Source organism: Mirounga angustirostris, unplaced genomic scaffold (assembly GCF_029215605.1).
Source record: "Mirounga angustirostris isolate CCGP_5_RB_7025 unplaced genomic scaffold, mMirAng1.0.hap1 SCAF_6, whole genome shotgun sequence".
Lineage (NCBI taxonomy): Eukaryota > Metazoa > Chordata > Mammalia > Carnivora > Phocidae > Mirounga > Mirounga angustirostris.
This window is the reverse complement of record NW_026991714.1, coordinates 56,362,453-56,388,573: the sequence shown is the minus strand read 5'-3', so window position 1 is coordinate 56,388,573 and position 26,121 is coordinate 56,362,453. Positions and strand designations below refer to the sequence as shown.

Genomic DNA, 26,121 nt, shown 5'->3' with positions numbered 1-26,121 from the left:
AATACTTAAGTTTACAGATTTAAGAAGTTCAATGAACACCAAACAGGATAAATCAAAGAAAACTACATCTATACACATTATCATCAAACTGGAGAAAATCAGATAAATAAAAAATCTCAGAGGCAGCTGGAGAAAAAAACCATATTATGTGGAGGGGAATGACAATCTGAATGATGCAAATTTCTCATCAGAAAACACAGAGGCCAAAAGACAAAGGGGAGCACCTTTAAAGCACTGGCAGAAAAAACAGTATCAGCCCTGAATTATGTAGCAAAAATATCCTACAGGAAAAAAAAAAGTAAAAAAAAGCATTTTTGATCATGAAAAACAGAGAAGTTTTATTGCCAGAAGACCTGCTCTATAAAAAACGCTAAAGGAAGCTCTTTAAGCTGAAGAGGAAATGATACCAAAGGGAAATGTGGATCTCCAGAAATGAAGAAAGAGCATTAGAAATGGCAAATATCAGGATCGATTCGAAGGCTACATTTTTACTTCTTATTTAAAAGATATATGACTATTTGAGCAGACACCACAACACTGCTGAGTGAGGTTTATAATGTGTGTGATGTACAGGTGACCCTGAACAACACAGGTTTTGGTTTTTTTTTAGATTTTTATTTATTTATTTGAGAGAGAGAGAATGAGAGATAGAGAGCATGAGAGGGGGGAGCATCAGAGGGAAAAGCAGACTTCCCGCTGAGCAGGAAGCCCGACACAGGGCTCGATCCCGGGACTCCAGGATCATGACCTGAGCCGAAGGCAGTCGCTTAACCGACTGAGCCACCCAGGTGCCCCACAACACAGGTTTAAACTGTGTATCTACTTCTATGCAGATTTTTTTCAATAAACACTGCACAGTGCTGTAAATGGATTTTCCTTATGACTTTCTTAATAACATTTTCTTTACCCTACCTTACTATAAAAATACAGTATATAATACGTATCACATTAGATGTGCTAATTGACTGTTTATCTTATCAACAAGTCTTCCAGTCAACAGTAGGTTACTAGTAGTTAAGTTTTGGGGGAGTCAAAACTTATACACAAATTTCCAATTGTGTGGGGAATCAGAACCCCTAACCCCAGTGTTGGTCAAGGGTTAACCGTGTATCTGTGTATGTAGACAGTTGATATGTATGTAACAAAAGGACAGTAGGGCTGGGGCTGGAGACATCTATCTGATTCCAAGGTTTCTACGTTTTATGTGATTGGTACAATACTAACCACAGATACATGATTAAGAGCTAGTTATTAAACTGAAATCCTTAGTGCAACCATTAAAAAGTATAAAGAAATGTAGGTGAAAAATCAAGGTAAAATGAAATACTAAGAGCTATTTAAATAAACCAAAAAAAGAGAAGGGGAACAGAAGAACAAAATTCAAAAGGGAGCAAATAGAAAACAAATAACAAATAATAAAAGTCAACAACACTAATAATTACATGAAATGTTAATGATCTAAACATTCCAATTAACAAAAGAGGAAGACCACAATATGCTGCCTATGAGACTGACTTTAAATATAAAGACAGAGATAGGTAAATGGATAGAAACTGAATGGACAGAATAGGATATACCATTAAGACAGTAAGCATAAGAAGGCTAGAGTGAATATATTCTTATCAGAGAAAATATACTTCAAGACAGAGTACTGCAAGAGATTAAATGGGACATTTCTTAAAGAATAAAAGGACAATTAATTAAAAAGACATCACAACTATGAAGTGGAAGATCCTAACAGCAGAGCCTCAAAATATGCATGGAGCAAAAATGAAAGGGAGAAACAATTCCACGATTCCAGGATCACAGGTGGAGATTTTAAAACTCCTCTTTCAGCAATCAACAGAACTAGCAACAGCAAACAAACAAAAAATAAATGAAAGCACAGGAAACCTAATCAAACTGACATTTGGAAAACACTAGACCCAGTGACTGCAGAACACACACTCTTCACAGAGAAAGAATCCCAGAAACAGAGTCTACGCTGGGCCATAAAGTCATTTTAAATGGATGAGTACCTTAGATGTCTTTTGTTGATCTTGTTTTCTTACATTTACCTCTTTATCAAGCACTTAATCTCCTTAAAAATGTTTCACCATCTTTACAACTGTTACCATTTTATTAATCTAGAAAAGTTAGCATTAAACGTTTTTGTTCACACGCTTCACACCAGTAGAAACATTAGATAAGTAGAGCTCATATATGTATCTATAATACACATTTTTCATTTACATATATAAATTAAATACAAATACCATAAAACCCCCATAAAATAGAACGTGCCGAAAGAAAAGATTAAAAGTGAATTTAAACAGACATTCTTGATTTTCTCCCCCAAAACTGCAATGAATCATGTTGCACAATCCCGAGGTTATGGATGTTCCACTTTAGAAATCCCTAACATACAGTATTTTCCCCATACATACCTCTTCTCATCGTCCTGTTCTCTAACAAGACACAGAGTATACAAAGATGGATGACAAACACATGACAATGTTTTGTCTATGAAAGGTTAAATCTGCGGGGTTTCTTTCCTACCCTGCTTGGTTTTGTAACAGCCCTATCAGATGCAGACTTTCCAATTAGACTGATAGTCCACAATTCCCAACCCAGGCAGTAATAACTGTATCATTTATTTACAACAAAATTTAAAATGCCAGAATGATGGTTCTCCTTACAAATCACCCAATTTTTCTAAAAGAAATTACATGGCCTTAAATCTCTGGGGTCTGTCCTGCACAATCCACTGGACACTGCGGAAGCCTTGTAAATCAATCATCAAACTGGGAGACCAATGAAGATTTCACTTGGAGAAAAATCCTCAATATAACATCAGGTTTCATTTTCACAAATAAGCACTCAGTATGGAACATTCCAAAATACCTTCTTGGAAGAATATGAGATTGTACAAGAGCCCATAACACAGCACTGATACAAGTTTTCTATCAGTCGCTTCAAACTTGTCTATTAGGTAAAACTATAGGAGAATATTCTGAGGAGATGGATTTGTTTAGTTTCTTTTCTTAAAATAATCTCAAACTTTGACAACTCTAGGAATAGCTTCAATAGGATTTTTTGTTTGTTCTTAAGAAGAAAGCTGTTACCCTCCCCTGGGTTACTCTAATAAAAAATAATTAAGAAAATTCTTTAGCAATTCTGAACTATTAATTTATGCATATGCCTTTAAAATAATCCATACTTACGGATATAAATACAGCAAAGACCCAGAGGAGCCATGAGTTGTGCTAGTGAGCTGGGTGAATGACTAGAGTTAAGTGGAGAGAACTTCTTGCAAGTATCTTTTGAGCTATGGTTTCTGAGTAAAATTATGCAGCCTCTTTCATATTTTTGCATTTTAAGAATCATTTTAAATAATTTGCAAAACAAAAATCAAATACTTTTTAACTTTTCATTTTTGCCTGCTCAGGAAAAAAATATTCATTCAGCTTTTATTTCTTAGGGTTCTAATTATTTTCCTTGGGTTTTATGTGCCTTCTTTTATTCCTCTAATACTCAGGGCAGACTAGTAAATCAGGAGAAATACTACCTGGTTGAGTACTGGCATAAAAATACAGAGTTGTAAATTTCACCCCATTAAAAAATGAAATAATAAATTTCATTTAGCTTATTTTTTTAACCCTACATTCCCAGCAGAATTCTTGGTCCACAGTGACTTGTTTGTTTAATGAAGAAGAAAGGAAGGAATAACTCATTGCATGATTCTGAACAAGGCACTTAACTTAGCAGCAATAACCTCATTTGTTACTCCTCTTCAGCATGCACAATATTTTGCATAAATTATGCATACAGATTCACAGGAAAATTAGCGTGACAAGATACACCTGCTAAGTTTAACGAGGAGATTTTCTCACTAACATCAACCAAAGAGATAAATGACTCTTGTTCTGGTGGAGAAGGGGGACTTTGTGGAAGGAATGCCTTGAAAGTATCATCTGTTCTAGGGACGCCTGGGTGGCTCAGTCAGTTAAGCTCCTGCTTTCAGCTCAGGTCATGATCCCAGGGTCCTGGGATCGAGCCCTGCGTCGGGCTCCCTGCTCCGTGGGAAGCCTGCTTCTCCCTCTCCCACTCCCCCTGCTTGTGGTCCCTCTGTCAAATAAATAAATAAAATCTTCAGGAAAAAAAATGAGTAGCACTGGATAATCTGTCCATATTTGTACTTATCCATGCCCACACAGAGATGTTAAGTGTGAAAGTCAAGTCTTGAATATAAACTCTAGTTTTCAGGAATGGGTTATGATTCAGCTATAGCAGAGTAATTCAAGCCTTAGGGGCTTAGCTTTTCATTACCATTCTACCTCGGTTTGCTCTTTCACTTTGAGAACTACACAACATACTCATCATTTAGCTCAAATTCACTTGCAAGTTTTTAGACAGGAAGCAAGCCATAATTTCACTCTGTTGAAGAAATATGACAAAATAATCAAGATGCCTAAACTAAGAGCAAGAATTTTCAGGGAGAAATATTCTTCCTTCTTCTCTTAAGATGCAAACCTGAGACAACGATGGAAGTACATTGTCTCTAAATGCCAACACCCAGAGGTTATATGAGAAACAAGGAATAAAATGCAGGAGGGGAAAGGAATAAAGGATCTTATGTTGGAAAGCCCGCATTAGAGGTGCTGATGAAATATCCAGGCTGAGATTTCCACAGGCAAGTGAGAATGTGGATCTGGAGCTCAGAGAAGAGGTTTCGGCAGATATTTCACTTGGGGCAGAAGGCCAGACGGTTGTAAGCACTAGAGGGAAAGGAGGAGAAAATGAAGTCTGAAAACTTGTGGGGGCTGGGAAGGGGCCTGCGCCATCTGGAGGTGGCCCAACATATCTGAGGGATGGGGGAGGGGGTACTTCTGAAGTTCTGAGTGGATAATGCTCAGGAGACTTATAAGAGAACCAGATTTTGATTATACGGGAAGGAATTATTTTTTTAAAAAAGGGGACAATATAGGGAAGTTGATTTACTGGATTAAGGGTTGTAAATAGCACAGAAAAGGCCTCAGGAGGAGAGGAACAAAAAGAACACGTCAACACAAGGAAGAGCGGTAGAGCACTCCACAAGTGATTAATGCAAGCAGTCATCTCTTCTCTGCTCATCACACACAATGTGCATTCTCAAAAATGCTGATTGGCCCTTCCAGAAAGCAGCTGAATCCATCATGAAGAAGAGCATCCTTCTCCCAAGGCAGGTGCACAGCATCCACATTCGTATTCCTGCAGTCAGTGTGGCTGCCTTGGTAGCATGAAGACAGTCAGGAAACAGCCTGTGAGTCTGACCTTCCCGTGAGGCCCTAACGAAGCACTCAGATGACAGCAAACCACAGTAACCAAATTCTGATTTAGGAGTTATCATTCCTTATTGACTATTCATTAGAAATGAGTCATAACCACCAGGGAGAAAACTTACTATTATAGCTAATGAATTCAAGATAAAATGAGAAGATCTGATGGACTCGAAGAATTTCTAATGCTGTTTTGTGGCCAAAGGTTATGCCTGCGTTTCATCTTATTCCAGAGGTCACAGGGCACTGTGACTGTTGTTTTTTATTTGTAACACTAGAGGAAGAGCACATTTACAACCTAACAATATTTGCAAGGAAAACATTGTATATCCTCTTGAAGTGGTCATTAAAACTATCAGAGGGAGGACCAGGGAGCCTCAACTCTAGAGAAAGTGAGGTGTGCTAACTATACTGTTTTAATATTTCAGGTATCTAGGAAAATCAAGGTCCTAAAACCTGATGAAATGTGATATATTTTTTCAGGTACTGTGATCTAACTCAAAACTCCGTATCATTTTGTTGCCATTTCAAATTCCTCAGATTCATGTATCAGGTATTCAAAGCCACAAGATGGCCTGCAGAACATACGAGAAAAGTAAGAACTACTGGAAAAGACTCAGCCATGGTTTAGAAGAGTAGGTACTAAGGGGGGAAAAATGTTCCTTCTCAAGCTCTGAAATTCCTCCCACCCAGAAGTCCTCAAACATTGACAGATCTTTTTTTCCTTTAAGAACTTTATGATCTGGGGGCGCCTGGGTGGCCCAGTTGGTTAAGCATCTGACTCTTGATCACAGCTCAGGTCTTGATCTCAGGGTCGTGAGATCAAGCCTTGTGCTGGGCTCCATGCTGGGCGCAGAGCCTACTTAAAAAACAAAACAAGAAAACTTTATGATCTGGGTTTTTCAAACTTTCTTGGTACATACACCATAAAGAGTAATATAATATTAAAAAATCTTACGGTCTTACAAAAAAAAACTAAGATGATAAATCTCTAGTATTTCACTAGTAATAATCATCCTAATCACTAATTCTTTTACTTAAAAAAACGTGCAATCTCACTAAATGAAAATAGCTGGAAGTATGTCAGATATGAATTGCATATAAGAGTATGACAGGGAAGCAAAGCATTTTATCTTTTGCAAAATCACAATAAAAAGTATTAATAGTACCTGGACGGGATGGAAAAGACAAAAACATGGTCTTACCAAAAAGCAAAATTACTTAGCAACGAAATAGCCAGCTATCTTTTTTACCACAATTAACAGAAAATGCATCCCAAGGGGAACATTTTCCTTAGGCACCATAACTGTTAACTTCATGCCTGATCAAATAACATTAAATAATGAACTGATATGATCAATAAAATGCTGAAATTGTATTACTAATAGAGATACATACTAAAACCCTTTATAATCATTAAAAAAGGTAAAAGCCATTTAAAAAAACCTATGAAATAGATATCCCTGTCTCCTACTTATTGCTAGCACGAAGGGACTCACGGTAATACAGATCATAACTCTAACAAAACAAAGCTCTAGGTCCATCTGAAAATAGCGTGCCTGCCGTTAACACTGAACAGCCACAACTCTGCGTCCCCTGAAGAACCTTCCCGAAGATAATCTGAATGGCTCAATATCCAAGGAAATACCAACTAATACCAACTAATGCCTTTGTTTTCTCTAATTCAAAATGACACTTAGGATTGCTCTATTGAATTATATTCCAAGGTACAATCATGTTTCTGATAAGAGGCTGGGGTCCCCTGACAGTGCCCTTCCAGGAGCAGCGGCCAGAAGGTGCAAGCTGGGAGGACCTCTTCCCTGAAGAGGAAACTGAAGCCTCTAGAAGTGAATGATCTGACTAAGGCCCCTCAGCAAGAACTAGAGCCCAGGGCCAACGTTCTTTCTGGGGTGTCCAGCCCAACACTCCAGCTCAACAATCTTTCTGGGGACTCACAGTACCTCGGGAAAAGAAAAAACAGTAGTCACAGTTTCTAAAATATTTTATTTCTAGGTCCATCATCAATATACTAATGGTGAGCACAGCATACCACACAGAGAAGTCGCATCACTATGTTGTACACCTGAAACTAATGTAACATTGTGTGTCAACTACATTCAAATTTAAAAACTAAAATACAAAAATTAAAAAAAAATAAAAGAATAGATCTTACAAATTAAAAAATATACTTCCCAGAATGTCAATACTCAGAGGTTTCTGCTAAGCTAGAGTAACTTCCTTTACCTCATAATAGCCATAGAAAATTACCTTCTGAACTTCTCACTAAAAAAAAAATGATGATAAAAGTTACCACACCGAGTTTTATGAAGCCTTTTGGCTATATCTGTGGTATCTGTGTCACGCAAATTGGGAGATTATCCCATGAAGTAAGGACAACTATGTTCTTAAAGGATATGAATAGGAACAGTATTCCTTATGATCTTCCTCCTTGTACCTTTAGTAATTTCAATTTCGTATTTTTTAATAGAAAACGAGAGGGTAGAAAGCTCTAACTATGAAGCCGTCACCCATCACCGTACCTTGGCAGCTTTGTTAACTTTGTCTTCGTTTTCTCTCTTATACACGAAGACGGAAGCGCATCTGCCATCTTGCAGAACAGCGGGGTAAACGGCAAGCCCAGAGGGTAAGGTGAAAGGTGGCTCCTTCAGCGCATAGCTCTTCAGAGCACTGCTCTCTGATCCCATCCCTTATGCAGTGAGGTGGTGCTGCAGTTCCTCCACAAAGCCAAGCAGAGCTGAAAGGAATCAGAAAACACCGTCCAACATGAGTCTCTGTCTGCAACACGTGCTGGAGATCCCTGGCCACTCAGACCCACTTGTTTCTCCAACCCTGGCCACTCAAACCCACTTGTTTCTCCAACCCTCATCAACTAGGCCATTTGGCAATAAAAATGGCAAATGCTCAGCCAGTTGGCAGCCATGCTTGTCAAGGAACCACCAACAGCTCTAGAGAAAATGCCCTTAAACGCCCCCCTCCCCTCCCACGGAGACCCTTCCAGAGTGCGAGGGCAATCAAAACCAGGGTAAGATCATCTGTGCTCCCTAACCCACACACATACCCTGCCTCACAGGAAAGGGTTACAAAATCTGATAATTCATCAGTGAGAAAACTTCTGTATAATAATACATAGAACAATAGCTTAAAATTATAAAAAGAACATTACAACCTAGAGAGTATTTCTAACAATGAGGAAAAACATGCTAACAAGTGCAGAGCTCATACAGGCCAAGCAAAGTAGTGCGAACACCAGCAGAACAAGAGGAAAGGAAAGAGACAACTCACTGAACACAAAGGGCAGTGACCATAACAAAGAGTACACCCTCACTGCTCCTCACGCTCACGCTAAGTACAAAGGGGACAGTGCAAAACTGTATCATCCCAAATGCTAAAAAACCCACACATGCATAAAATTCTAGAAAATGCAAACTACCCTACAATGACAGAGAATAGATCAGTGGTTGCCTGGGGTGGGGTCCCAGGTAGAAGGACCGGAGAAGAGGAGAGGGTTGCGGAGGGACGTAAGGAAACTTTGGGGGGAACAGTCATTATCTTGATTATGGTAAAGGGTGATTATAAATACCAAAACTTACAAAATCGTACACTTTAAAGTATGTTCGGTTTATTATGTATCAATTACACCTCAATAATTCTGTTTCAAAAAGAAATGTTATAGATCTATGTCTCCATCTATGCAAGTATCTACATAGATACATACAGATACATACACAGAAAGCCTTGAAAAAACATGCTCAAGTATTAATAGAGGTTTGCAGTAGGTGTCAGATCACGGGCAATTCCCAGGCAGACAGACAGACACGTGCCTGCACCTCCCCAGTCTATTACAATAAAAACACATCTTTCTCTGCAAGGGGGATACAAATTCCCATGGTTATGGCAGGACCGCGGACACGGCGTCCGTAGAATAGCACAGGGCTGCCCACCAAGGGTGGCAAGCACCTAAGGAGGACACGCAGCCTCCCAGGTTCCAAACAGTGCTGCCAGACCATGCCATTTACCGTAAGGATCCAAGAGCCTGAAGAGTTACGTGGAAATTTCCCTATTTTTCAATGTTGGGTCAAATGTTTTTAAACCTGTAGAGGCCAAACTATGTATGTTTACAAAATGTGTTCTGGCTTTACCATAGCGTAAAAAAATAAAACTTAAAGAGGGTTCTTAACTAACTGGCAATGTAGCAAGAAGTTGCTAGTTCTAAATAACACAGCCAAACATTCTACAAAGAGCTTTAAAATTTTCAGTTAAACAAATCCCATCCTTTAAATAAATATACACCAAACAATCATACACAGACCCACTACAGAGATTTTTTTTCCACTTTAGTGAAGTTCCACACAACACTCTGTGTTACCAAAGTATGAAATGCTGCTCAAGACACATACTTAACACAGAGAATTCCAAGTGCCTACAGACCCACATACATCACTGTATAAGGAACACAAACGTACAAGCGCTAAAGCTATCTAAAATTGAAATTATTCAAAATCCAAGAATACTTCTGAGGATAAAAACTAAGTCGTCTTTGTAACAAACTCGCTGAGCTGCTACCTACTCTACAATTTATCTTAAGAACAGTAGGAGGAAAAAAACAGTATTAAAAATGCCATGTATCTCAACTATATGTCCCAGTCTCTATTAGGACTACAAATAAATAAAATTAGTGTTAATGTAGGCTCACGGGGAAAAGCAACTACAGTTAAGTCCCCTGTTCTGGAGATGGTGTGGTGCCTGCCCTACTGTGACAATCCCCCCGCTGAACTGTGAGGGTCACGGTCAGTACTTGGGTCTTGCTCCTCTCCTCTAGGGCACAGTTAATGGGTCAGGCGCCTTCCTTGGGCCAAAGGCCAGTCAATGCACACATGAGCCATCCCTAGGACCCATGGCCTGGATGAAGAGCTAATGGCCAGATCCTTGCCTGCCTCAGGAATCTGAATGAACGAGATACTCCATTAGCTGAAGGTAAAAGGATGTCATGAGGTAGAGTCAGGGCTATGGTGAGCCAAAGCCACGAAGAGGCAGAAGCTTGGCAAGCAGAGGAAGGCAGCTGACAGCAGAAGGAAAAGCCAAGGCTGGGAGCAGCTTAGTCAGATTTATAGGGGCACATTACTACCCTCCATCTTGAGGCTTCGGGACGCAAAGCTGCAAATCCATTTCCTCCCTGCTTCGTTGACACCCCTACAATCCGGGGGAGCCAGAGGTCCACCCGAGGTAGCTCGAAAGGGTCAATGTTCTTTGAAACCAACTGCCATTTCAGCAGCAGAAAAATCTACTCTCTAACTCCCACGTCTGTAAAACCAGTCAGACTAGAGGAATTAGTCAGAGAAGGGTTACTTTGAAAAGTGTGTATCTGAGGCTAGTCTAACTTCGTTCTCTCTTTGCCACAAAATACAGCTCTCCAAAATCAACACATAAGGAACTGCAAGAAAATGAAAATCCTCTTGGCAGAATATCATGGTGTTTGTTTAATTTTAATATTAGTCCCCAAAGGAGGTAAGATGGTCACCAGGATTGAGGAGTGATGCTCTGGCGGAATGAATGGAAGTCAGCAGAGGTAGAGCAATGGACATTTACTTAATCACTTTTTTTTTTTTTTAAGATTTTATTTTTTTTGACACAGAGAGAGCACACACAAGCACACAAGCAGGGGGTGTGGCAGAGGGAGAGGGAGAAGCAGCCCCCCCACACACACACAGACCAAAGCAGGGAGCCCAATATGGGCTCCATGCAGGGCTCAACCCAGGGTCCTGGGATCATGACCTGAGCTGAAGGCAGACGCTTAACTGACTGAGCCACCCAGGCGCCCAACTTAGTCATTTCTAAATAGCAAAATACATCCTTGTGGGAACACTGGGCTTTTCAACATCTAGAGTTACGAAAGCTTTACGAGGTTCAAACCAGTAATTTTTCTTAGCAGTGTATATTTTGGGCTTAAGACACTAAGAAATACAACTTAAAAAAAGAAAGAAATGACTCCCTTTCTTGAGAGAAAGGATGCCATTTTACTGTTTTGAAAGCACGATTAACCTTGACAGAAGTCTACCAGTACCAGGAGTGCAATGCTCTCAGAGTAGTGGGGATTACAGCCTACGTCCATTGCAAACTTTATTAGGTGACAATAAAAAGATGTGTTGACTGCTTTGAAATAAAAAAGTCACAAGAAAAAAATTCACAAAAACACAGAAAAGGATAGTCTAATATTGTGATCTCAGCATGGTTATTTTGTAGAATTTACCATCCCCACTCTCTATAATAAAAACGTTGGGTAGGCAGTTTCTGACTTGAATAGGCATCAAGGTCTTCTCTTTAAAAACTGCTTCACCTATCTTCCTCCATCCTTTTGCTTACTTGGGCAGCACATCACATTTCTGGGCCACCTGTGGATTATACAAGCGCTTGTCTAGGTCACCGGGCAACTCACACACTCAACTAAGAAATCCATGTCATCTGGGGAACTCTCTCTTCTTCCTCAAAATTTAATCGAGATGATCTCGGTTCTAGCAGTCTCTGCTTGGAGGTTCCAGAGACAATGGCTTGCACTGTGAGTTCTAAGGACACCCTATACTGATTGATATTTTGTTACCTGGTGGTAACGTTACCTTGGCCCTTTACTTTCATCTGTTTCAAGTACATATTCCCTGTATTGAACTCAGTCCAGCACTGCTAGCTGACCAGCAATACATAGTGAAGCCTTTATGGACCAAAAGAACGAAGTATGATTTCAGCTAGGATTTGAGATGTTACGTGGATATGCACACAGGTCCTTAACTACAGCGAACGGTGATTCCGGAATTCAGGACCCGACTCAGCATTCACATGGTTTCCTAAACACACTCTTCCAAGAAATGTTTCATCTTTATTCTAAATAAAAAGCACTATGCAAGCACAGAGCCAGCTCGGCCTCCGGGGGCCCGGCACTCGTCCTGGAGCAAGAACGCCGGCGGCTTCCCGGGGCGGGTGCGCCCCCCGGTTCCCACCAGGGCGGCGCCGTCTCGCCGCGCACACTCGCCCGACCCGCGGCGGGGAGGGCGGCCCGGGGGCCAACGGGGTCCCAGCGCGACCGCCGGGGGTGGGCGGGGGCGGCGCTCCCGCCCGCTGGCCCCTCACCTTCCACACCTGCCCGCGAGGCCCGGCTCCGCGGCTTCCTTCGCTAGCTCCGGCGGCCAGCAACGCGCCGGGCGCGGGTCGCCCGCCAAGCCCGGGTCCGAAGGGCGCCCCGTAACAAGCAGGGGAAGACTGAGCGGAGGCGGAGGGCACAGCTCAACCGGCAGCGGCGCAGCGCCGAGCGCGGATCGGCGAGGGGGGCGCGCGCCCACCGCCTCCGCGCCCGGCCCGGCCCCTCCCCCGCGGCCCGGTCCCGCACTGACGAAGGAAGCGGCGCAGGGCTCCCTGTTACCTGCGGGAGGGCGGCGGGGAGGCGGCCGAGGGTCTTGGCTCCGGTCCCCTCTTCGCCCCCTGTTGACACCAACCACCCTCGCCTACCCTGTGAGGCTGTAGCCACTACACCCACAATCTTCGGGGGGTATGCTCCCTCCGACACCATAGAGATGGGTCCGGAAACCGGACAGAACGCCAGCCTCCAGCCCTCCGACGCCACCACTGAGGTGAACGAACCCGGAACCGAGATAGAGCGGCCGCATAGGTGACTCTCAGGCCGAAGCCATCTTGCGTGTGGGTGCGGGGGCCGGTCGCGGCTTGACTCCCTGCTCCCAGCGGCCTGGTCTGTCTGTGAAGCTGTTTCCTTTCTTGGCGTTTCAGTTGAACTCGCAAGTTTGTTTTGATTTCAATTTTTAGGCCTTTAGACGCGCAGTTCTAATTTGATATCCGCCCGAACCTAAAATGGCCGCTGTCGCCTCTAACAAATAGTAAAGGGGCGGGGCGCAGAAGAGAAGTATGGAAATTGGCCTGGACCTTTAGGAGAGTGACGTCGCTCCCCCCCGCGGCCGCGATTGGTTGCGCTGCGTGGGCCGAAGTCGTGCGGAACGCCGCCCGAAGCTGGCGGAGGTGGAGGTTGTTCCGGCTTAAGCCGGTGAGACGGGAAGTTTGAAGTTACGCTTAATTGAGCGAAGAGTGAATTGGGACTGATCGTATTAATAGTACTTATTAGTAATATTAATGGTTTCTACTTAATAGGTTGTTGTGAGAATAAAGCGAATATACCTAATAGTTTTGAGACGACTTGACTCAAAGTAAACTGAGTTTTCCCTGTTCTCATCGCTACTACTTAATGCTCTACAACCTCACTGTTGACGGGTGACCTAAATAATTTGATCATCCCAAACTTTTAGGTTCTTTCTGGTAGCTGCAAGGTTTCTGGTAGCTGAAAAGGTTTAAGATGGATAAGCATCCCACAATGTCTTCATGCGGTTAAGTGAAAATAGGCCAAATTTTGCTCCTTATTCAGAAATGTATTGAACAAATGTTTATTAGGAAGCCGACATACGGTATTTAATCCGCTGGATAAGCTTGACAAAGGCTGAGCGCTCTGTTCTGGGTCAGGACTGTCCTATAGAAATTGAATTCAAGCCACATTATGTAACTTTAAATTTTTAGTAGCCACATTAAAAACAGTAAAAGAAAAAAAAATGAGGTAAAGTTCATTTTAACACATTTAAACACAATCTATCCAGAAGATTGTCATTTAAACATGCATTCAATATGAAAAATTGTTGAGATATTTTACACTTTGGTACTGTCTTCAAATCTGATACTGTATTTTTTTACAATTTGGACTAACCATATTTTAATGCTCTGTATCACTTGTGGGTAGAATACAGTTCTGGGCAGAGTGACCACCACCTTGCACTAGAAAGTTGAGAACCAGAAGAGCAGTGCTCCAGAGGCAGGATTCTGTTATCAGTGTAGTCAGTATCTGGCAACCAGAAATCTTCCAGACCAGTGGTAGAGCGAGCACCATTAGGGACGCAGCCTCAGACGGCATCCCCAAAGGCTGAGGACACCTTGAATTTTCAGACCCCATTTATTCAGATGTGGAGAGTATTTTCTAAAATATTTTAAACAATTCATCTATCTTGAATTCTTTTGGAAGTCCATTTCTAGTATTCATCATGATAATTAATAAGCTGTTATTTTTGCCAATAAATACCCGTTTCTGACACTCATTATGATAATTAACAAAACATCCGGTGTCATCAGAAATCCAAATGGCTAAAGTATTTGTAGTTCCATCTCTGGAATGTAGCCTTTCTAGTATGATTCAAGCTAGCTACCTCTGGAGTGTGGATTCCTGATTACCAGAATGCTAGCTGCTTCTAGGGCATAGCTTCAACCAATTAACCCACACAGAACATTATACTGTCAATGCTGAAATAATTTAAAGTTGACAACAGACACCATGATATCCATGTTGTACGGAATATTGGCCTGTTTTGTAAACTCTAAACACTATACAAATGTTGCTGAACGTAAACCTCATGTTACAGATTTACAAACATATTAAATTATTAAATTAAATTATTATTAAATACTCCACAAATATTTAACATACACCTTTCCTGTGTCAGGTACTGTGCTGACCACTAAGAAAAGAAGGAAGAAGAAGACACAATCATTGCAAAAAAGTGGGCTCAAGGGGCCCAAATAAAACTTTTTTTTTCTTTTTAAGTGATAGAGGATGTGTGAGTAGCTTAATGCTAGAAATGTTATCTTAGTTTTGCAAAGTACCCTGCCCCACCACCAACAACCTACAAGTTTCAAGCCACTGTTGTCTGAAGCTGGACATGAGTTAAATGACTACACTTTCCTGATTCCTCTAAGGCTTTCCTGACATTTGCTTCTTGTTTACTTACTCAATACAGCAAATACTTTATAAATGTTCCTGGTGTACTGGCCTCTGCTCTGCAGACTGGAAACATCAGCAAACAAAGCAAGATTAATTCCCTGTTCTCACAGGCCTCAAATTTTAGGGGGCTGATGGGTAAGGGGAGAAATAGACACTAAGCATATAAATGAACAAAGGTCAGTTTGTATAATGGTAAGTTCTATTAAAAAGTAAAACAAGGTGTTGAGGAGGAGCAATTCTACTCTGCCCTTCAAGATTCTTCCAGCTGTACTAAGAATTAAGTTGACATGAGAAAATCAAACAAAAGTTTAATAACATGTATACCTCCTGTACACATGGGAAAGACTCAGGAAAACTAAGTAACTCACCAAATGACCAAAACCATCACCTTAAATACTATCTCCAGCTAAAGACAGAAGGAGTGGAGGCATTTTTGGAAGGGGGGCATTTTTGGAAGGTTACCAAGAAAAGCCCAGTAAACAAGGATAAGGTTTAAATCCTTTTCCACTGATAACAGTTTCTAGAGATGTAGGGTCATCCCTCTTTTGTGAATGGAAATTTCCCTTCTACATGTAAATATCTCTTACAAAAGGGTAACTTCTACTCAGTTTTTAGAACTCCTCCTAGATCTGCAGTTTCTTAAAAATAATCAGTTTAGAATAATCAAATATGCCAAAGAGGCATATCTTGGAGTTTAATTCACTTAAGCCAGACATCAACAGCATGTCACACATGAGGAAACTGATGTACAGAGAGGTTATGATAGGCAGTTAGCTAGATATGCTCAGGGAATAGGACATTCCAACCATTTTTCTAAAAGATTTTATTTATTTATATATTTGAGAGAGAGAGAGCAGGAGCACAAGCGGGGGTGGGGGGAGACAGAGAGTGAAGCAGACGCCCCACTGAGCAGGGAGCCCAATGCGGTCCATCCTAGGACCCTGGGATCATGACCTGAGCTGAAGGCAGATGTTTAATGGACTGAGTCACCCAGGTGCCCTGAGACTTTCCAACCATTAAAAAGACAAAAATCCAAGAAACTGCCAACCACCACCACCAGGGCACAAAGAACTGGAAAAGACCCCTGGAGGATATGCATGCATTCTTCCCTATAACCAGCAGCCCTACAGTAACCTATAGCTTCGTTATAATACCTTTACATTGCAGTTTTGACCCCTCTTAGGGAGGATGGCTGCCATGACAGTTCTGACAAGGGCCATATAGGGCCAAAACTCCCCCTCTCAACAACTAGGAGGAGTCCCTTAGATGACTGAAAGCACCCTTGGTTGGAGACCACCCTAGCTATGGAGACCACCCATAAGCCATGCCAGGATAAAAAGAAAAGACACCCAGACCCTCAGTATGGTTGCCATCTTGAGAGTGTACCTGCGCTTTTGGATTTTATAATAAACTCTTGCTTACTTGAGAGTTTGGCTCTGAATTCTTTCTTGGCTGAACTCAATAACCAAAGTCAGCACGGAGGCCAGGAAGGAACCCACCACTAATAGTTAAGTCGAACCAAGTCACACAGCTAGTAATGTCATAAAGTAGTTTGCCTATAGAGTTCATATTCTTAACCATGGTAGCATACTGCCACCCTAATGTTTTAGTGAGCAAAAAGGTAGGGAGAAGACAGGAGAGGAAAGGGAGTTACTTTAGATGGATGGATCTCCAAAGAGAGCATCACTGAAAAGGTGATCAACTTGTGACTCTGATATTTGCCTGAGAGACTTCATTCTTTCTTTTTAAAAAATTATATTTGAATGGCTTCTTTCTCCTCTACTATAGGTTCCACAAGGAAAAGAATCTCTGCTTTGTTCATTGTTTGATCCTAGGTGCCTAGAAAAATGCCTAGCACAGGAGCTCAACAGTATTGATAAATGAATTGTTACAAAAGAAAACCACAGGCCCCAAATGGTGTCACTTTGGTTGAGTCCCCAAACCAGGCCTTTACCTAATCTAGCTGCAGTTTCAACCTTCCCCAGTAAAGTAGCCTTAAGGAGTTAGTCAGAAATTCTCTGATGGGTGCCAATGAGTCTGCCACATGGACCCTCCATCCCTCACGGGAAGATGAGATCATCTGCATGATGAGCTCCCCCTGCCCACCCTGGGCACCTGGGTGGCTCAGTCGGTTAAACATCTGCCCTGGGATTGAGCCCTGCATTGGGCTCCCTGCTCAGTGGAGAGCCTGCTTCTCCCTCTCCCTCTGCCTGCCACTCTGCCTACTTTTGCTCTCTCTTTAGCTCTCTGTCAAATTAATAAATAAAATCTTAAAAAAAAAAAAGCCCCCCCCCACCATTCTCCCTAAAGGAAAGTGCCCTTGCCTGAAACTATCCTTTTTTTTTAATTTTTTAGTAATAACTTTCTTGCCCCACCCTCCTTCCTATAAAAACCACTTTATACAACTGCTCAGAGCTCCTCTCTACTTGCTAAATGGGATGCTACTCCATTCTTGAATCCTTTAACAAAGCCAGTTAGGTCTCCAAATTTACTTGGTTGAATTTTGTTTTTTGACAGAATGAATAGAAGTATCGAAAGATATGCACACAGTCCCTGTGTGGGGTAGGGACAGAGGATTACTTCTTTTGCATTATGTACCTGCATATAGTTTTATGTGTTACCATGAGCATATGTTACTTCTGTAATTCTGAAGTTAATTTAATAGAGGAATTAGGAACTGAAATGTCAACTTGGATTGGAAGCTCTTGAAGTCTTACATGTATAAAATAGTGCTCATGATTCTTCCTTATGTGGTAACAATGTTGGGGGCGGGGCACGTAATTGCAGCTGCAGAGCATTTGATAGGAATGACTAAAGGATCCAGCATGTGCACATTTCCTGATGAGGTTAGATGGCAGTTGAGTTAATGTTACACTCAAGCCAGGAAATAGTGACATGTGATTCTCTGTTATTTTCTCAGGTATCTTTCAAAGCTGCACTTCTAGCTCAGGATGGGTTAAACATTATTCACCCTGTTTCCCTAAAAATAAAAGTCCCTGTTCCTCGCCACTCCCACGTGTCTTCCGGAATGACCCACAGGTTACCTGAGTTACTCCCCCTGCTCCCTGCACTCACCCCAATTTGTGTTCTAAATCGAGGAAGCAGCAGCTACTTGGAGTAACTCAGTGTTCCTGGGGCAAAGGGATTCCATAAAGAGACTGTCCCATGGTCAGCAGACATTTTAAAAACAAGTGCACAAACAGAGCCCAGAGATTTCAGAGCTCCTCCTACAAGCTTTTGCCCTCACTTTTGGCACCAAAGGTCTTAAAAATTATTTTCCCTTTTTCTCACAACATCTATTTTCTTCACCGATCCTCTTGATTCTTTCATTTATTTCTTTTTTGCACTGTATGGGGTAAATAGAGTCCAGGGACATTGTCAGGGGTAAAGGCCACACTGGTGTGTACAACCAAGTGGACAGGACAGATGCTTGTGTCCCAAGGCACCAGGAGGGCACCTGCTGCTTCCTGCTTGTTTGGTAAGAGGCGGGAGCAGAAGAGGAAAGGCTTATGTACCTTCCTTACTTTCTCTGAGAAACAGGAAAGCAAGAAAGACCTAATGGAATCACAGAGGTGCTGAAATCAGAGTAGCCCTACACAAAGTATGTAAACAGGGCATTTTAATAACAGGAAATCAGAACCAAGGAAGGGCACTTACGCATTATATGAAAATGTGATCACACTAAGAGAGTTTGGGGAGAGAACAACTAAAACAGAGGAAGATGCCATCAGATGAACTCTCACAACAAAGACAGGGCTGGGGAATAAGACTTCGTCAGGTTTCGGAGCAGGGCTCAATGCATTGGAACTCTTCTGCTCCCCAATGGCTAGAGTGATGAATGGATAGACAAGATGTGGCATATCCATACAATGGGACATTATTCAGACATATACAAAGTACTGACACATGCTACTGCCTGGAGGAACCATAGAACATTATGCTATGTGAAAGAAGCCGGACACAAAAGGCCACATATTGTATGATTCCATTTTGATGAAATGTCCAGGCCAGGTAAATCCACAGAGACAGAAAGCAGATGAATGGTTGCCAGGGCCTCCATTGGTATGGAGTTTCTTTTTGGGGTGGTGAAAATGTTCTGGAATTAGATAGTTGTGGTGTTTGCACAACCTTGTGAATATACTAAAAAACACTGAATTGTACATTTTTGAATGGTGACTTTACAGTGAATTATTTCTCAATAAAAAAACCCATGTAATGTGTGTGAGCAGGCACACCTGTGTACATGAGGGAGCATGGATATCATTTTCATCAAGTCAATGTGCAACAGTTGTAACAAAGGAGAACTCTACATCAATAGCAGGTGCCTTGTGTAATATTCTGTTACTGTAACCGAAGTAACAGGAGTTCCCACCTTGGTGAGTTGCAGATAGAAACCACATTAGGTGAAGTTGTTGCACGAAGTAAATTTATATGCAGCAAATAGAGAGATCATGGGAATGGCTCCCGAAGCTGTGACTCCCAGAGCAAGGGTGGATGGGCTCCTTTTATTTAGGGTTATGATGAATATTCAGATAGGGAAACCTTGTCATGGGATGTAGAGGTGGGCATAAAGTCACACGTGTGCCTTAAGGAGACATGCCTATACACACATTTTATGTTATGTGAATGAGGCTTGCGCTCCTCCTTGGGTGGAGATTTTAGTATTATATTGAGGGTAAAGGTAGTTGTCAGTCATTCTAGAAGTCACTCCATGGCCCATCTGTGCAGTGGGCATCAGAGGTTATACTCAAACTGGTCTGGGTGGTCTGGACCAGCTGGAGGCCTTGTCAGGGCAGTCACTATCCCTGGAGGGGCAGTTTCAGTTTCCATTTGCCTGAGTTAGGAGGTCAGCTGGAAAGAAGTGCTTCAGGAAAAGTGTGGGACAAAGGTTGGTGAGTACAAGCAGGTGGGCAGTAAAGGTCAGGTCTTGGAGTCTAGCTGGTGACATTATTAAAAATCAAGTGTCAGAAAAATGGAAAATCAATTGGGAATAGTCATAAAGACAGCATTAGAAATACTCAGAAATGAAACAAGTAGCTAGACTCAACTAATTTCAATGAGAAATGGTTGATAAGCTTGGCTTCCCTTTCCAAAATATTCCATTGGATTTCTGGACTCTGCAGATACCTTGAGCTCCCCAAACTTGTGTGGGTCTCCTTTTCAAGATCACTGAATTAAAACTGATACCTTCATACCCAGCATTGGAAATAAATGAGCTCTGAAAGTTAAGCTAATTGAAAAGCAACAAACGCTTCCTTAACTTGCCCTCCTGGGGCCTAGGCCTTGATGGGCAGCTCCATGTCCCACCTGGTGCAAGCTGTAATATTCGTGCTCTGTGGGGTTCAACTTCACAGTGATGCACTAGCCCAGTGCTCATTACACAGCAGACTTGAGACACTGGTAAACTGTAGGCAAGAGAGAAAAAAAGCTGACTCATAAGAGATATTTATTCTGCTTTTAAGTAGCAGTTACCATCCTCCAGATTCCAGAATCACTTACTTTAGTTCCCCAAACTACCGACTTAGCAAGATTAGAAGTCTTGGAAGAGAAAAGGAGTGGAGGAGGTGATGTTCACATTAAACATTTCTTTTCATGGTTAATTAACTGCAGGGTTTCTATATTGAGTGGTCATGAGGATCAAGTAAAAGTATTTTTTTTTTTTTTGACACTGCAAAGTCTTGTATATTAGACCTCTGGTAATCAAAATATTTCTAAATGCCTTGAGAAATCATGATTTGTAGTAACTGATAATTTTGCTAAGAGATGAATTTAAATTTTTCACACTTCAGAGTGGTACATTGTTTTCCATTATTCTTCATTTAGGTAATAACTCTCATGAAATCATCATCTCTATGTCTACAGAAGATATTGATGATGGTGATAGATGTGAGGAGAAAGTAAGGAGGTTTGAGGAAGGCATAGTACTTGTGATTTGGAGGATTTCTATAGGCCTTTGGATATATCCTTCTCTGGCAGAATTTATATTGGTTATCAATTGCCACGTCACAGACCATCACAAACTTAGTAGCTTAAAAAACATGACATATTTTTGCGCATGAATTTGCAGGGGTTGGGCAGGGCAGTTCATCTTGGCTCATGTGGCCTCAGCTGGGGTGGCTCGATAGCTGGGGGCTGGAATCTTCGGGAGGTTTATTCACCTCTAGCAGTTGACTGGTTGGTTGTCTCCTGGGTCCTCAGCTCTGGCCACATACTGCAGCCCCTACAACATGGCCTCTCCATGTTGCTTGGCCTTCTCACATCATGGCAGCTGATTTTAAGAATGAGCATTCCAAGAGAACAAGGCAGAATTGAAAGGGCTTTCTTTGACTTAGCCTTAAGTCTTTATGACTTCTGCTTAACTCTAATGGTTGAAACAGTTTAAAAAAAAAAAAAAAGTCCACCCAGGTTCAAGAGGAAGGGACATAGATTCCATTGTTAACTGGAGGAGTATCAATATTACTTTCTAAGATGAGCACGTGAGGTGGAATATGTGGGGGTGGCCATCTTTTGAAAATACAACTTGCCACATCAGCCCAAAACTCAGAAACTTAAAACAATAGCACTTTATTATTTCTCACAAGAAGTCAACTTTCTGTGATTGACCGGGTGGTCCTTCTTCTGGTCTTCCTTGAACTCATTGACAAGACTGCGTTTTGGTGACATGTCAGCTCAAGGTAGAGGTGTGCCCTAATAAGACAGCTGAGGTGGCTGGGCTTCTCTTCCAAGTTCTCCACAGCATGTCAGTCTCAGAGAGCAAACCACAAGGGCAAAGGCAGAAGTGGCAAGTCTTCTTGAGGTGTGGGCCCTAGACTCATACATCATTTCTGCCACATTCTGTTAGTCAAAGCAAAGTATTATGTGAACCCAAATTTAAGACATGATTAAACAGAGTCTATCTGATGATGTGAAGAGCTGAAGAGTATCATGACCACCTTTTTCAATCAATACATATTGCCTTCTGGCCACAATTATTAACATTCTGTTCACATGCAAAATATGCTCACTTCCTACCCCAAAAGTCTCATATCATTATGTCATTAGGCTGTGGCTTGAAGTGCAAGATGATATCATAAGATCATATTCAGGTAGGGATGAGGCTTTTTGGGTGTGGTTTTCAGGTTCTCCTCTAGTATGGTTCCCCTTGATTCAGAGACTTGTGAACTGCAAAAAGTTACCTGCCACCTTCCCTTGTCCACTCCCACCCAACACCCAATGGTTAGGACAGGGACGGATAATCACCAAGGATACTCTCATTCCAAATGGGGAGGAAGTTATTGGTTCATCACAAATCTGAAATCCTGCCAGGCACACATGCAACCTGTAAAGTTACCCTTACTCTGGGGTCAGGGAATGTTCGTTAGTTAGGGCCATTTATTGTTAAAAGTCTGTTTCTTGGAAGGCATTTTATCTCTTTTCAGGATTCTTATGGAATTTTTAATTCATTTTTCTCAAGAATTTTTCTAGATTATGTCAAGATAGATGTCAAACTCATTTTTAAAAATGATTACTATATTGTAGGGAAAAATCCATTTTAGCTCAGAGATGTTTTCTTCTATTTTGGCTATTGGTCCTGTACCTTTTAATTCTTTAAAATTTTATTTATTGGGCACCTGGGTGGCTCAGTTGGTTAAGCGACTGCCTTCGGCTCAGGTCATGATCCCGGGGTCCTGGGATCGAGTCCCACATCGGGCTCCCGGCTCAGCAGGGACTCTGCTTCTCCCTCTGACCCTCTCCTCTCTCATGCTGTTTCTCGCTCGCTCGCTCTCAAATAAATAAATAAAATCTTTAAAAAATAAATAAATAAAATTTTATTTATTTATTTGTTTGTTTGTTTATTTATTTATTTATTTATTTATTTATTTATTTATTGGAGAGGTTGGGGGGGAAGGGAGAGAGAATCTTAAGTAGGCTCCATGCCCAACACAGAGCCCAGTGCTCACGGGGCTTCATCCCACAAGCCTGAGATCATGACCTGAGCCAAAATGCTTAACCGACTGAGTCACCCAGGCTCACCATTCCTAACCAACCAGCCAAATGTTGGTGCTCTGATTTTTACCTTCTATATTATTCTTATTTAATCTACATTCTGTACTCTGCCTTCTTAGAGAGCTTCTTGACTTTTTCTTCCAGATTACTGATTTTTTTCAGTGTTATTTCTTTAATGCCTCTCTATTTCAGGCAAGTCTTTATCCCAAACAAGTAGGGAGGTCTGCTGTATTCCAAAGAGAACATAATATTGAAGCCTAACATTATCACTTCAGTTTAGTAGACTTTCAAGAACTGGCTAGAACATATGTGTGTGATTTTTTGATATCTGAGGAGATACCAGTATTTTCCACATTCCCATTACACTAGCAACAAAGACACAAAAGACCTAACAACTCACCTCGCTGAAAACCTCAATGTATCTTCAATGATAGAATTTGGGAAGACTTGCCAAAAACCAAGACAGGTGGGTGGATTTAGAAAAAAACCTCCAGGTAACACTTGGAAAAAAGTAGGAAGTCAGTTTGTATTTCTCGTATTCTGTTTCGTGACTGAAGACCAGACAGCTAGTAAAAACTAATCTTGTTACAAGAAACAAAGACTCTAAAAGCAGGCCTTCAGCTGGTTTGAAAAAAAAACATTCTTTTCTGTGACAATCTGCCTGAGACTTGTCCTCAAGATTCTTTGCGTACTCCTGGTGGCATGGAGCAAGCCCCCCCATGCAAGGCCAAGTGAGAGCCTTCTGGCGCCAGCTCTGATGGTAGTTACAACCAGTAATAGTGGTAAGTTATCTTGTGCCATGTATGTCATGTACCATTTCTGGAGCTTCTGTAAAGTCACGGTAAAATGTATAGTTTCAGTTCTCTTGTGCTGTGCAGAAGTAGGTAATAGGTACTTAGCCTACATTTGGAAGGGGATAGGAAAGGGTAGAGAGTGTCTTCTTCCCCAGGTCCTGACTGGACACAGTGGTGGCTCTCCCATGTGGAGGGCAGCGCTAATCTAATGAAGATGACCAACATAGATGCAGCAGGGAGGGGACAAAGGGAGGAAACAGAACATGAGGAAGCTATTCCTGGCCCTAAGTGAGAAAGCACCTTAGGGAACTCTCAGAAAGAGCAAAAGGCTCATGAGGAGAAATAATTTCCAGCTATACACCATGGCCTAAAGCCATGGCAATTTAGTTATTAAAGTAAATGTGACTTTAATTTTGCAGTCAAAATTTAGTGGGGCCAGGATATTTGATTTATATATATATATATATATTTCTAAAAGTGCCCAAGGCCAAAACCTTTTGTTCTCTGAAGTATGTAAGAATTTTAGATATTCTTCCTTATTCCTTTAGTAAAATTTTCCTTCATAAATAAAGATAAACCAGCTCATGCCTGAGTAGAAAGTTCATAATTTCAAAATTTTTGAAGTCCTAAAATAATGAAAAAAAGTATACAGGGAGAGTGAGTGTGCACGTGAGCCTCAGTAAGCACAGCCCTGGAAACATTGTGAACTGTGGGTGACATTCTTCCTAAAATCAGCTTACAGTAGTATGAGGGAAGTTATGCTTTAGAATGTTTGCTTTATCCTTCTATTAATGTCACTTATTCCAAGTGTTTATACTTTGTATGTATAATAAATAATAAGGCAAGATATTTAGTATTGAGTTTACTGGATTGGAAACGTGGAGACAGGTCATGTACTGACCAAATACATAAGCTTGGGCAAGTCTTTTCATCTCTCCTGGCCACAGCTTTTTCAGCTGAAAGAGTATGACAGGGTTTGGCATCAAAGGCCCTTTCCAGCTTTAATATTCTGTGGTTAAAATGGAAACTACGACAAATGAATGTATACTTTCAGAAAGATCAGTTAGGTTGTGAGTTCAAAGACACAAATCGTATCTTAGATTCACATATTCCCTAGGGGCATATATACTTCCTGATACATAGCAGGTAATTAAAAAAATCTGTTTATGATATTTAAAATTTTTAAGTGTTTGGTCTCTCAAATACATTGATAGACTGAGTTATTTAAAAGGCCCTTTCCAGGGGCCCCTGGGTGGCTCAGTCGTTAAGCGTCTGCCTTCGGCTCAGGTCATGATCTCAGGGTCCTGGGATCAAGCCCCGCATCGGGCTCCCCGCTCGGCGGGAAACCTGCTTCTCTCTCTCCCACTCCCCCGGCTTGTGTTCCCTCTCTCGCTGTGTCTCTATCTGTCAAATAAATAAATAAAATCTTTAAAATAAAATAAAAGGCCCTTTCCAGCTCTATTATTCTATACTTAAAATATAAATCAAGCCAAATAAATAGTGTAGTAGATCACGGAGGTTTTAAAATTCAAGGACAGAAGTCTTATTTTTGATCTATGTATTCCCTTCAAAGCCTCATATAACTCCTTCCATAGCAGGTGCTCAAGGAAATATTTCTAGATTACAGTTATTTATTTTGCTTTGTTTGTCAAGTATATTTCCAACACTGTAACATTAATGAGTTGCTTTCAAAATTCATTATTAATTATGTCTATTTCTTACCACCCAGATCTTATAAAAACAAGTAAACAAATGGGAAACAGGTGAGAAAAATATTCTGTTCCTTAGTTTTCCTCAGTGAGACAGCTTTTCCATATTTTAGATTTCATGAATAATAAAATCTAAAAACCCAATATGAATCTAGTTTCATGTACACTAACAGATGTCTCAGGTTTTCTACCTAAAATCAGTAAGACAAGAATTCAAATTGCTGAAGAGACTCTATGCATATGTAACATAATCTATGGCACATGTTCCATTGTTAACTGAAAACTAGTTCACTTTGGGAAGCAACCCTGAAAAGGCAGATGGCATGGAAAAAAGAAGGTGATACTCTTTTTATAAATTCTAAAGTAGCACACATCACATGAAATACTCAAGGGTTTACAAGGGGGAAAAAGGGCAGGGAAAAAGAAAATTCATATGCACCCTATATAAGCATGAAACTCCTAATGAAACACATTAAATAGAAACACATGACTTTCGCTAA

At 41.2% G+C, this 26,121-nt stretch overlaps 1 protein-coding gene across 6 annotated transcripts in view; it reads right to left on the bottom strand.

The window, feature by feature from the left end:
• Window positions 1-13,188, bottom strand: part of SCYL3 (SCY1 like pseudokinase 3) — a 41,452-nt gene extending 28,264 nt beyond the window's left edge. For 2 of the 6 annotated variants that reach the window (XM_045877482.3, XM_064594343.1), the window contains exons 1-2: window positions 12,727-12,866; window positions 7,838-8,052 (exon numbers count right to left, since the gene is read on the bottom strand). In XM_045877482.3, coding sequence (XP_045733438.1) covers window positions 7,838-8,002 — 165 coding nt within the window. In that variant the 5' untranslated portion in view covers window positions 8,003-8,052; window positions 12,727-12,866. Of the gene's footprint in view, window positions 1-7,837; window positions 8,053-12,437; window positions 12,681-12,726 lie in introns of those variants that run through there. The other 4 variants (XM_064594341.1, XM_064594342.1, XM_045877481.3 and 1 more) reach the window with 4 other exon arrangements.
• Window positions 13,189-26,121: the final 12,933 nt, after the last annotated feature.